This window comes from Myotis brandtii, unplaced genomic scaffold, assembly GCF_000412655.1.
Source record: "Myotis brandtii unplaced genomic scaffold, ASM41265v1 scaffold698, whole genome shotgun sequence".
Taxonomy (NCBI): domain Eukaryota; kingdom Metazoa; phylum Chordata; class Mammalia; order Chiroptera; family Vespertilionidae; genus Myotis; species Myotis brandtii.
Genome location: NW_005370731.1, coordinates 608,424 through 620,351, shown reverse-complemented (window position 1 = coordinate 620,351; position 11,928 = coordinate 608,424). Strand labels below are relative to the sequence as shown.

At 48.4% G+C, this 11,928-nt stretch overlaps 2 protein-coding genes across 2 annotated transcripts in view; one reads left to right on the top strand and one right to left on the bottom strand.

Moving 5' to 3' along the window:
- Window positions 1–6: 6 nt before the first annotated feature.
- Window positions 7–1,615, top strand: LOC102244107 (selenide, water dikinase 2-like; the record flags this gene model as incomplete). Its single annotated transcript, XM_014529836.1, has 1 exon — window positions 7–1,615. A coding segment is annotated over one exon (1,245 nt), but the record flags the coding sequence as incomplete, so codon positions are not given.
- Window positions 1,616–11,446: 9,831 nt separating this feature from the next.
- The window catches only part of ZNF771 (zinc finger protein 771), an 8,562-nt gene continuing 8,080 nt past the window's right edge, over window positions 11,447–11,928 (bottom strand). Inside the window, exon 5 of the mRNA XM_014529781.1 lies at window positions 11,447–11,924. Within this exon, the coding sequence (XP_014385267.1) occupies window positions 11,700–11,924 (225 nt within the window). The 3' untranslated portion in view covers window positions 11,447–11,699. The remainder of the gene's footprint in view (window positions 11,925–11,928) is intronic.

Here is an 11,928-nt window from a genome sequence, read left to right as displayed (position 1 = left end):
CTGGGTCAGGGCTTCTCGAGCTACCAGCCCTTCGAGCCGCAGGCGCTGGGGCTGAGCCCGAGCTGGCGGCTGACGGGCTTCTCCGGCCTCAAGGGCTGAGGCTGCAAGGTCCCCCAGGAGACGCTGCTCAAACTCCTGGCGGGACTGACGCGGCCCGACGACCGGGGCCTGGCCGGAGGCCATGAAGAGGTGGCCCAGGAAGCCGGCCTGCAGGTCCTGGCGGAGCCCAGCCCCAGCTTGCCGGCCCTGGGCATCGGGATGGACTCCTGCGTCATCCCGCTGAGGCACGGAGGCCTGTCGCTGGTGCAGACCACGGACTTCTTCTACCCGTTGGTGGACGACCCCTACATGATGGGGCGCATCGCCTGCGCCAACGTGCTGAGCGACCTCTACGCCATGGGCATCACCGAGTGCGACAACATGCTCATGCTCCTCAGCGTCAGCCAGAGCATGACCGAGGAGGAGCGGGAGAAGGTCACCCCGCTCCTGGTCAGGGGCTTCCGGGACGCTGCCGAGGACGGCGGGACGGCGGTGACGGGCGGACAGACTGTGGTAAACCCTTGGGTCATCGTGGGTGGGGTGGCCACGGTGGTGTGTCAGCCCAATGAGTTCATCATGCCCGACAGTGCCGTGGTCGGGGACGTGCTGGTGTTAACCAAGCCCTTAGGAACCCAGGTGGCTGTCAATGCCCACCAGTGGCTGGATAACCCTGAAAGGTGGAATAAGATCAAGATGGTGGTCTCCAGAGAAGAGGTGGAGCTGGCCTATCGGGAAGCCATGTTCAATATGGCCACCCTGAACAGAACTGCCGCTGGGTTGATGCACACATTTAATGCCCATGCAGCCACAGACATCACAGGCTTTGGCATTCTGGGGCACGCGAAGAATCTTGCCAAACAACAAAGAAACGAGGTGTCCTTTGTCATCCACAACCTGCCCATCATTGCCAAGATGGCCGCCATCAAGGCCAGTGGTGGGCGCTTTGGGCTCCTTCAAGGAACCTCGGCAGAAACTTCTGGGGGGTTGCTGATCTGTTTGCCAAGGGAACAGGCTGCTCGCTTTTGCTCAGAGATAAAATCTTCCAAGTACGGAGAGGGTCACCAAGCCTGGATCGTTGGCATTGTGGAAAAGGGGAACCGGACGGCCCGCATCATTGACAAGCCTCGAGTTATTGAGGTCCTGCCTCGTGGGACCACTGCTACCGCTCTCGCTCCAGACCATCCCAACGCCTCCTCTGAACCTAGCTCTTGAGATGGAAGAGCAGAAGTTGTCTGGACCTCACCGCCTGTGCACACAATCATGGATGGTTCTGAAGAGTTGACTTTAGCAACAGATTTCCAAAGAAGGCTGCCCGCCTAGTAGTCCCACAGTTGCCCTTTCCAGGTGATTTGAGTCAGCCCATCAGAAGCTGCACATCCAAGGCCAGAAGTCTCATTTTGGACTTCGGGGGAGGGTGGTTTTATTTGGCTTGGAAGAGGAGCACAAAAACCTGTATCCTCTTTCCAAGAGCAAAGTGAGAAAATTTCCATCTGAGAGAATTGGGAGGAAAATACATATACATGTGCAACTAAATTTGGACCAAAATGGTTGATAAATATAAATTGTTAAGATCTTATAATGCAATGACAGGTTCTTTACTAGACTTTTCTGAAATGCTGTCCCTTTCCTGCTCTGGACAAGAATTGAGCAGCTTGTCCAATGCCTGGGAAAGGAAGACCTGCAGCCATCTGACCTGGTCTCTGTTAATGATGCCTCTTCCTCTAAACCCCTTTAAGGACTGGGAGAGGCAGAGAAGCCCCAGAGCCCAGGCTCAGAGGTCATTAAGATGTTAAAGTTTGTGCTGAAAATTCCTGATGATTTAATCAGTGAAGTGATTTCTAGTGAATTAATAAAAAGCATTTGTTGAAAATTCATCTGGCTAATGTTTGGATCCTTGAAGTTCTGAATCTTTTACAGTGTTTTCAAATGAATCAATTCATACATTTAGAGTCTGGACCAAGTAGAGAGTTTTCTCATGTTTCCCTGATTCTGGACCAGGGGATTTAACCCCCAGTTTTATGTTTGCACCCTCCCCGAGTTGACAGCAAAGGACAAAACAGACATAAACCTCCAGGACTAGACAGTGGGAGAGGAAATAGCAAAAGTGCCAACAGTCCTTGGAAAATGAAAAGTAGGTGGAAGAGGGGTAACTGCCTTAGCAGGATAGAAGAAGCCAAAGTGTGAATGCCTTCCGAGTTGGGGAATACTAAGGGACATGGGATCAAAAACTGATTCTGGCCCTGTCTGGTTTGGCTCAGTGGTAGAGTGTCGGCCTGTAGACTAAAGGGTTCTGGGTTTGATTCAGGTCAAGGGTACATGCCCGGGTTGTGGGCTCAGTTCCCAATAGGGGGCCTGCGGGTGGCAGCCAATCAATGATTTTCATCATTGATGTTTCTATCTCTCCCTGTCTGGAATCAATAAAAGCATCCTATATAATAAAAGGTAATATGCAAATCGACCAAACCTTGGAAAAACTGGTCTCTATGATGCACGCTGATCACCAGGGGACAGATGCTCAACCACAGGGGAGTGCCACTTGGCTAGAAGGCTGTGGTCGGAGCCTCTCCGTGGGACATCCCCCGAGGGTACAGACCTGGATGGGGGACCCCTCCGCCCCCCCGAATGCATGAATGCTGTGCACTGGGCCTCTAGTATTTAAACAGATTAAAACAGGTTGAACGTTTCTAAGAGAAATTCCAGGAAGAGGTAATAAAGCATATGGAAGAAAGAAAATTATCAAAGAGTAATACAAGAACGTTTTTTAAAACTTAGAAGTTGTGTCACATACCTCTTAATTCCCACCATAGTGAAAAAAGACATTAATTTTAATATTAATAGTCCCAAGTATTTATATAATGCATACTCTTTGCCAGGCACTGTTCTAAGTGTTTTATATGTGTTAACTAATTTAAAATTCCAACCCCATTTTGTCAATAAGGAAGCTGAGGTGCTGGGAGATTAAGAAATTTGCCCAACCCGTCCAGCATGGCTCAGTGGTTGAGTGTTGAGCTATGAACCAGGAAGTCACTGGTGGGGTATATGCCCAGGTTATGGGCTTGTTCCCCAGTGTGGGGTGTGCAGGAGGCAGCCAACCAATGATTCTCATCATTGATGTTTCTATCTTTCTCTCCCTCTCTAAAATCAATAAAAATGTATTTTAAAAAGAAAGAAATTTGCCCAAGGGTACACAATCAGTCTTCTAGGCAGTGTGACTCCTGAGCGCATGCTTGTATTCACCATGCTCTCCTAAAGTCTTCTGGGGAGAGGGAAGATCATGTACCAAGGTTTGGGGATAAGACTGGTATCAGAGCCTTAGCCAGTTTCACTCAGTGGATAGAGTGTCGACCTGCAGACTGAAGGGTCCCAGGTTTGATTCCTGTCAAGGGCATATGCCGGGGCTGTGGGCTCCATCCCCAGTAGGGGGCATGCAGGAGGCAGACAATCAAGAATTCTCTTTCATCATTGATGTTTCTATCTCTCTCCTTTCCTCTGAAATCAATAAAAATATATTTAAAGACCAAAAAAAAAAAAAATCAACAAAACACATATTGTCCTGGTCCTCCCAGCATACACATGAAGGGGCCTTGAAGGCCATCATTACATAAATAGAAAACTGAGGCTCAAAGAAGAGAAATAATCTTCCCAAGGGGATAGGTTAATGGGGTCCCAATAACCCGAGTCCTAGTTTCCCATCACACACTCTTGTCTCTGGGATCTCAGACTGGCTCAGGTTCTCCCACCCCCATAGCATTCACCCATCTTATGGGCCTCTACTACTTTGTTCTCCAGCTGCTTCCGCCTCTTCCACTCCAGGGTTTCCCAAAGAGCCTTACTGGGAGCAGTTGCACAGCTTGGCTCTACTAAGGAAGGTGGCCAAACTCATGAGTAGCAGAAGGGCATGTGTGTGCATGCTCGTGTGTGCCTGTCCCAGCCCGTCCATCCTGTCATTAATCATTTGTCAGCTTTGCTGGGGAAACACCTTAGGTTTTTTATTTGTTTGTTTGTTTTAAATATATATTTTTATTGATTTCAGAGAGGAAGGAATAGGGAGTGAGGGATAGAAACATCAATGATGAGAGAGAGAGAATCATTGATTGGCTGCCTCCTGCATGTCCCACACCGGGATCAAGCCTGCAACCCAGACATATGGCCTGAGGAGGCCAGGAATCAAACTGTGACCTCCTGGTTCATAGGTTGATGCTCAACCACTTAGCCATACCGGCTGGGCCAGAAACACATTAGTTTTGAAAAGACTAGGTGACCCAACACCAGAGGGGTGTGGGCATAGGTTTCTAAAGGGATAATCACAAATGTGGACCAAAATACAAGACCAAGCACACTGTAACCCTGACAAAAGCAGGGAGGTGGGTTTGCCTAAATATGTCTGAGGGGAATGGTGAAAACTGACTGGATGTAGGGGTGAGGTTGGAAAGAGCATGGGATGAGGAGTCCAGATGATAGGGCCAATCATGTGCAGGTCTGTTCCCTCTCCCCCATGAGGGCCTCCCTTATCCCCCAACTCCGTGCTGTGCTGGAGCTGGGTTTGGTTGGTCTTCAGATGATGCTGTGGAGCAAAGAACTTGGATGTCCCTCCAGCGTTTACAAGAGCCTGACAGCTCAGCCAGGGATCTCCTGGGCAGAGGGCTGAGGCAGTCCCAGAGAGAAAGCCTCTTCCTCCTTGTCAATCTCCAAGGACCATCTGACCCGTGAACAGCGGTTCTCAACCTGTGGGTCATGACCCCTTTGGCAGGGGTCGCCTAAGACCATCCTGCATATCAGATATTTAAATTACGATTCATAACAGTAGCAACATTACAGTTATGAAGTAGCAACGAAAATAATTTTATGGTTGGGTCACAACATGAGGAACTGTATTTAAAGGGCCAGAAGGTTGAGAACCACTGCTCTAGAACTCCTAGTCCCTGGCTATTCAAAAATCTGAGATGCAGAGACTCCTGAAAAAGTTGCTCTCCAAGTGTGTTTTAGTTTCCTGTAGAAGAGTGTTTGGGTTCTTATTTGGAGAAGCTTAGCAAACACCAAGGAAGGTGCTAAGGAAGGTAGTTGGTTCCTGAAACTTTCAGTTCACAGATCCGTGAGGCAACTCAATGCTCTGAACTTCAGGCCTGTGTGTCCATGTGCCTGCAGGACATCATCTGGATTGTCCATGTGCCTGCAGGACATCATGTGGATGTCCTAGAGCCATCTTAGACTCCATGTTTCCCAAACTGAATTTATTATCTTCCCTCCCACTCAACTTCCAGGTTTCTGTGTCCTCTTTTCAACAAATGGCAAAACTATCCATCAATTTACTCAAGTTAGAAACCCAAGAAGTTTTCTCCCATCTCTGATACCCAACTTCCATGTTGCCTAATCCAGGGGCAAATGCTGTGCTCTCGATTCACCCAGTAGCTCAGCAGCATCCAAATCAGATGTCCACTCAATCTGGAACATTCTCTGCTCTTGCCTCCATAACAGCATACTCTGCCAATTTCCCTTCTACCTCACCTGCCTCTTCTCTGCTGAACTGCTAAATGATGGAATTATGATCTTGACCACCCAGATTCTTCTATTAGTTATGCTTCTCCAATTCCATGACTTTATGTATTCTCGTCTACATCACTTGGTATGAGTTACCAAATCTGAATCTCTCTTGAGCTCTCCTCTAAAGCTTAGGCTAATAAATCCACCTGCCAACTTTACATGCATCTTCAACTTGCTTTGTCAGAAATCAAACTCCTGAAGCCACATGTGTTAAATCCTTCACCTCATCTTCAATGTCACCATCTCAAAGACAAGTTACAGAAAAACCAACTGAAAATGGCTTGACCAATAAGGGATTTTTTAGCTTATATATCCAGAATCCTAAATTAGAGCTTTTCTGGAATTTGTGAAAGTAATTTGCCCAGCAATATCAAGGATCCAGGTCCCGCTTGGCCAGTGTGGCCCAGGGGATTGAACATCTTCCCATGCACCAAGAAGTCACTGGTTTGATTCCTGGTCAGGGGCTGTGCAGAAGGCAGTGGACACATTTATTTCATTGATATTTCTATCTCTCTCTCCTCCTTTCCTCTCTCTCTAAAATCCATTTTAAAAGATATTTTAAAAACCCTGGCTGGTGTTACTCATTGGTTGGAGGGTCGGCCTGTGCACCCAAGGGTCTTGGGTTTGATTCCTTGTCAAGAGCACATACCTGGCTGGGTTGCAGGTTCGATCCCCACCCAGGTCTGGGCGCGTGGGGGAGGCAACCAATTGATATGTGTCTCTCACATTGATGTTTCTCTTTCTCTCTCTCAGCCCACCCTCTCTCCCTCACTTCCACTCTCTTTAGGGATCAATGGTAAAAATACCCTATGGTGGGGATTAACAACAACAAAAAACAACCCCAAAACATATATATTTTTTATAAAAATAAATGGATTCAGGTCCCTTCCATCTTGTTATCTACCAGTCTCAGCTGGTGGGCTAGCTCTCCTCATAATCCAATCCTCACATACCAACATCAAAGGTAGAAACTTACTATGTCTTTTTAAAAAAAGAACTAAAAAAGAATTAAGAACCTTCCCTAGGAGTCTCTAATAGACTTCCTCTATCTCTCTCCTTCTTGTCAAGAACTCGGCCACATGTTCACCCATAAACTAATCAATAGTAAGGCAATGGAGCTGTTCAAGCAGTTAGACATGAGCAGAGCAAGGAGGATCGGCCAAGTACAAAAGGTCACCAGTGAGAAGCCCCAGGTGCCTAGCTGGGACCAATCAATTATAGGGCAAGACTTTGCCCCCAGGGTGACCTTTCCTCCCCTAGCATATCGCTGCTCATGAGGTTTGGACCCTCTGACCTTTCCTCCCTAGAGATAACATCTTCGCCTCAGTTGTATTTCCCCTTTTTTATTTAAATATATTTTTATTGATTTCAGAGAGGAAGGGAGAGGGGAGAGAGGAGAGAGATAGAAATATCAATGATGAGAAAGAATCATTGATTGGCTGCCTCCCAGGACCCTTCAGCCTGCAGGCCGTCACTCTATCCACTAAGCCAAACCGGCTAGGGCCTCAGTTGTATTTCTTCAGGCCCAGATAAGCAACAAAACCAACCTCAGGACCAGCTGCTTTGAATATGACCCCTTGCCCTGGCGCTGATCAATCAATCAGTGGAGACCACAACCCTGAAAGGACACACCTGAAAACATGAAGAATATTCTATTGAAATCTTCCCCTGGGACCTCCCCTAAAATCTCCACACTTAAAACCCTTAGGACGGAAGATCCAGTGTGCTCTCCCTCCCAGGGTCATGCCCTTGCCTTTCCCCACCCTTTCCACCCTACCCCACCCCTCCCCACCTCAGGCACATTACCATTAGCTTCCTAGCTCGCAACCTCCAAGGGCTCTTCCTTTACCTCTATAACTTGTTCCCATTTCTTTTAGGAATTATCTTTTCTACACTATGATTTACCAAATAAATATTCTCTTACAGTTTGAGTCTTGGCTCTGAATTTCTTCCTAGCCCGAACCCAAGTACTGAGATTGCTGAACCCAGATTTGATCTGACCTCATTGGTCAGACACCTGGTGCGGTTCCTGCCACCTACAACAGACCCACATAATCAAGTAGCGGACATGGACCCCAGAATAAAATCACTGTTCTGCAAAGACGAAGGTGTGAAAAGGGCAGTTGAGTAGATAAACAATAGTCCTTACCATATCTTCCCTGGGCCATGCAATCTAAAGTTGCCCCCACTTTCCATAATGTTTAAATACATTTAAAATTTGTTTTCGTAGTACTGTACTTACCATTTGACCAAATATACTAGTAGGGTAGGCCAAACAGGCTCTGAGCCAAACTGCCTGGAGTTGAAACCTGGCTACCACTTTACAGACTGCTGAGTTAAATGACTCAATATCTCTGTTCCTTATCTGTAAAATGAGGAGGAGGACGATGATATTACCTACCTCATAGGTTGTTGTGAGGATTAAATGAGTTGCTCTAAGGATTAAATATGTAGAATGCTTAAAACAGCTGCCCTGGTTCCAGTTCATTCCTAAAGCCCAGCTGTATTCTGGAGATTTATTTTTTATTATTATTAGAGAGAGGAAGAGAAAGAGAGAGAGAGAACATTGATGTGAGAGCAAACATCAGTGGGCTGAACAACATAAACTGATGAACAAAAATAGATCCACAGACAAAGAAACACGGAACAGACCATCAAACCTCAGAGGGAAGGCAGGGGAGGGTGGGAGGAGGGTAAGAGATCAACTAACGGACTTGTATGCATTCATATTAGCATAACCAATGGACACGGACCCTGGGTCAGTGGGGGTTTGTCCTGGGGGGTGTGAGTGGCCAGGGAGGGGTCAATCGGGGACAAAGGAGACTTATGTAATACTTTAAACAATTCTTTAAAAAAATCAATGGGCTGCCTCCTGCAAGCTCCCCAATGGAGTCTGCAACATGCGCATGTGCCCTGACCAGAAATCAAACGGGCAATCTTTCAGAGCACAGGAGGAGTCACACCAGCCAGGTCTCTGGAGATATCCTTGTATCTTTATAATAAATTCCCCCTTTTTTCTTAAACCATCCATTTCTGGGGTTCTTAACCAAGCGCCCTTCCCTTCTCCCTGCCCCGTCATGTCCCTTCCCCGCCATTGGATGCCCGTAAGGGAAGTGACTCGCTTGCACTCTCCCAGCCCTCTGTGCTCTGCCTCTTCCACTGGTGGAATCTGGCACCTACAGATGTTTCCCCCTCTTACAGTTTTTATTTGCTTCAAGATGGGGTTGTGAATGTTGGAAATTGCCTTAGTTAGCTAAAAATATGAAAGAGAGGTGGGATCGACTGGTGTTAATGCAAAAATCTGAGTAAGAAAGCAATAACACAAGACCTAATAGGTAAAGGCTTAGGTAACTGTTTCCTTATCAACAAAATGGTCATCATGCTAATGGTACCGACCTAGGATTGTTACTTGGATTACAGTACTGAGTATGGAACTTCCTTGAGCCATAGTAAGAATCAAGTTGATTTTAAAGGTAAGGCATACAACTGCTTAAGTATTGCCAAAGTTTGTAAATTTGGTTTGCCTGGTTATCAGAGGGACATCTTATCAGATGGGATTGACCGTTCCTTAGCTTGAGTCTCACAGTAGGGCCTTAGCAATAGTTTTACTGACCCATTCCTGAGTTAGGCACCTAAGGTTTCTTGATATTCCTATTGACATCTTATAGCAAGCATCATGTTTGTGTAATTGGCTCAGGTTTTGCATTACCTCTATAAGAGAGGTATTACTTATTATTACTAGGGGCGCAGTGCATGAATTCATGCACCTTGAAAGGAACTGTAGGCTGTGGTGGGCATGGGGGCAGATTTCGGCCCATCCTCCATGCCCCTGCCTGGCCCCTTCCACCGCGGCCTCCAGTCCCCTGTCTGCCAGCAGCTCCACTTCCACTGCTGCTCCCAAGTGCTGACGGCGCTGTCCCACTAGCACCACTGATGGCGAGGATTGATTGGGGCCAGCGCCAGCAGCAGGTGCGAGTGGCAGCTGCTGCCCCAATGGCCCCTCAGGAGCAGAGGGAGGTGGAGAAGCCTCAGGGGCGATCGGGGCTGGCAGCCGCCATTCGCACCTGCTGATGGTGCCAAGTGATCAGGGCTGGCGCTGGCAGCAGGTGCAAGCACCAGGTGGGACCACGGCACACGGGAGCAAAGAATTTTCAGTAACCACTAGAGGCTCGCCCCGATGACAGTGACTGGCGCCCTGCCTTGGTCTGGCACCTCCCCTCACCTGCTCCACCACCTGCCATGTTCCGCACTCTGCCGCCTGCTGCCAACACCTGCCATGTTTCATGCGTGGTCCCTAGTGGTCAGTGCAGGTCATAACGACCAGTTGTTTGGTTGTTCCGCTGTTCAGTCTATTTGCATATTACGGTTTTTTAAAAAATATATATTTTATTGATTTTTCACAGAGAGGAGGGAAGAGGGATAGAGAGTTAGAAACATCGATGAGAGAGAAACATCGATCAGCTGCCTCTTGCACGCCGCCTACTGGGGATGTGCCCGCAACCAAGGTACGTGCCCTTGACCGGAATCGAACCTGAGACCCTTGAGTCTGCAGGCTGACGCTCTACCCGCTGAGCCAAACCGGTTAGAGCACATATTAGGGTTTTATATATAAAGATTATATAGGATTATTGTACAAAAGCAAGCAAGAATTTATTGCGGTGCAGCAAAAACATACTTAGGGCAGTGAAACAAGGAAGGGCATAGAAGCAACAAGAGCCCAGGCTGGGCTGCTTTGGCTCCCTGGGAGGTCAGAGAAAAGGGGGCTTGGAGACAGGTTCAGTGGGTTAGCCAGGGAGGAGCTGACACTGCCCATTGCTCTCCTGGTTGCAAGTCTCATGGGGTCCCTTAGAGGTTAGGAGACACGCTCCTGTGGGGGAATGGCACGGGCATGCTCCCTAGAGGGAGAGAGCAATAATGGAGGTATTATTGATGAGGTCTTCTAGATAGAATGATCAGTGATTTGCTGAAATCTATCCACACTGAACATTTTTCTGGCTTTAATTTTAGCATGTGGTCTGAAACATCTATTAATCACTCAATAGAACAGCAGTTCTCAACCTGTGGGTCGCGACCCCTTTGGGGGTCGAACGACCCTTTCACAGGGGTCGCCTAAGACCATCGGAAAACACATATATAATTACATATTGTTTTTGTGATTAATCACTATGCTTTAATTATGTTCAATTTGTAACAATGAAAATACATCCTGCATATCAGATATTTACATTACGATTCATAACAGTAGCAAAATTACAGTTATGAAGTAGCCACGAAAATAATTTTATGGTTGGGGGTCACCACAACATGAGGAACTGTATTAAAGGGTCACGACATTAGGAAGGTTGAAAACCACTACAATAGAATATCTCAAATAGTTTGGTATCCACACCTTTTTAAGATGCTTGGCCAACGTTTCCAGCGCAGAGGCCTCAGCGCACGACTGAAGCTTGCTCCTATTGGTCCAGTCCAGGTAAGGGGCGGGCTATAGCAAGGTCCACACAAGTAACTGGCCTTTCCTGTGGCTCCGCCCCCGGAAGCAATCGCTAACGCCTGTGATTGGCCAGAGCCTCTAGAGGCGGGCTCCGAGCTGAGCTGGGGGTTCATAGTGCAATCTGGGCAGCAGCTCAGTGGGTGACATGTCCGCTGTGGGTGGGGAGAAGCCTGGGGAGGCAGGGCGGGGGCAAGGGCACTGATACTGTCGGCCCCTTCAGCTTCATCCTGACTCCACACACACAAACCCAGCTCCAGGAACCCTTTTGGGCTTATAGACACCCACTTGGTTCCGTGACGATTCACTTAAGTCACCTAGGCCTGGGGAATACCCCAACTTTGCTCCTCTCCCCATCTACTCATTCGCGGGCACATGTGCGCCAGGATATAATACTTTATTCACTAACACGGGTGGAGGATTTGTAATGAAGTGGGAGAGGCCACTGTTCCCAAAAATCCCAGTAGGGGATTTGCCATGTCTCCCAGGTCCCGGGCAGCCAGTTCTGCCACCCCACCCTTTCCCAGACCAGGGTCCTGCAGTCCTTGTCCAGTTAGTCCAGCCCCTGGGGGTCAGGGCCCTGGCATGCGCCTCCTCAGCCAGACACTAGCAGCCGCAGCGACAAGGGGGCTCACCTACTCTCACACCCTGGGCAGCGCTCGCTGACGCTGGCGGCCGTAGCGCCGGGGGGCAGCTTGAAGTCTTGGCCGCACACAGTGCAGATATAGCAACGGTGCAGCACGTGCGCACGACGGTGGCGGACGTAGTGGGAGCTGAGGCGGAAGCGCCGACCGCACTCGGTGCAGGGGTAGGGCCGCTCGCCCGTGTGCGTGCGCGAATGCTCCGCCAGGTTGGACCGG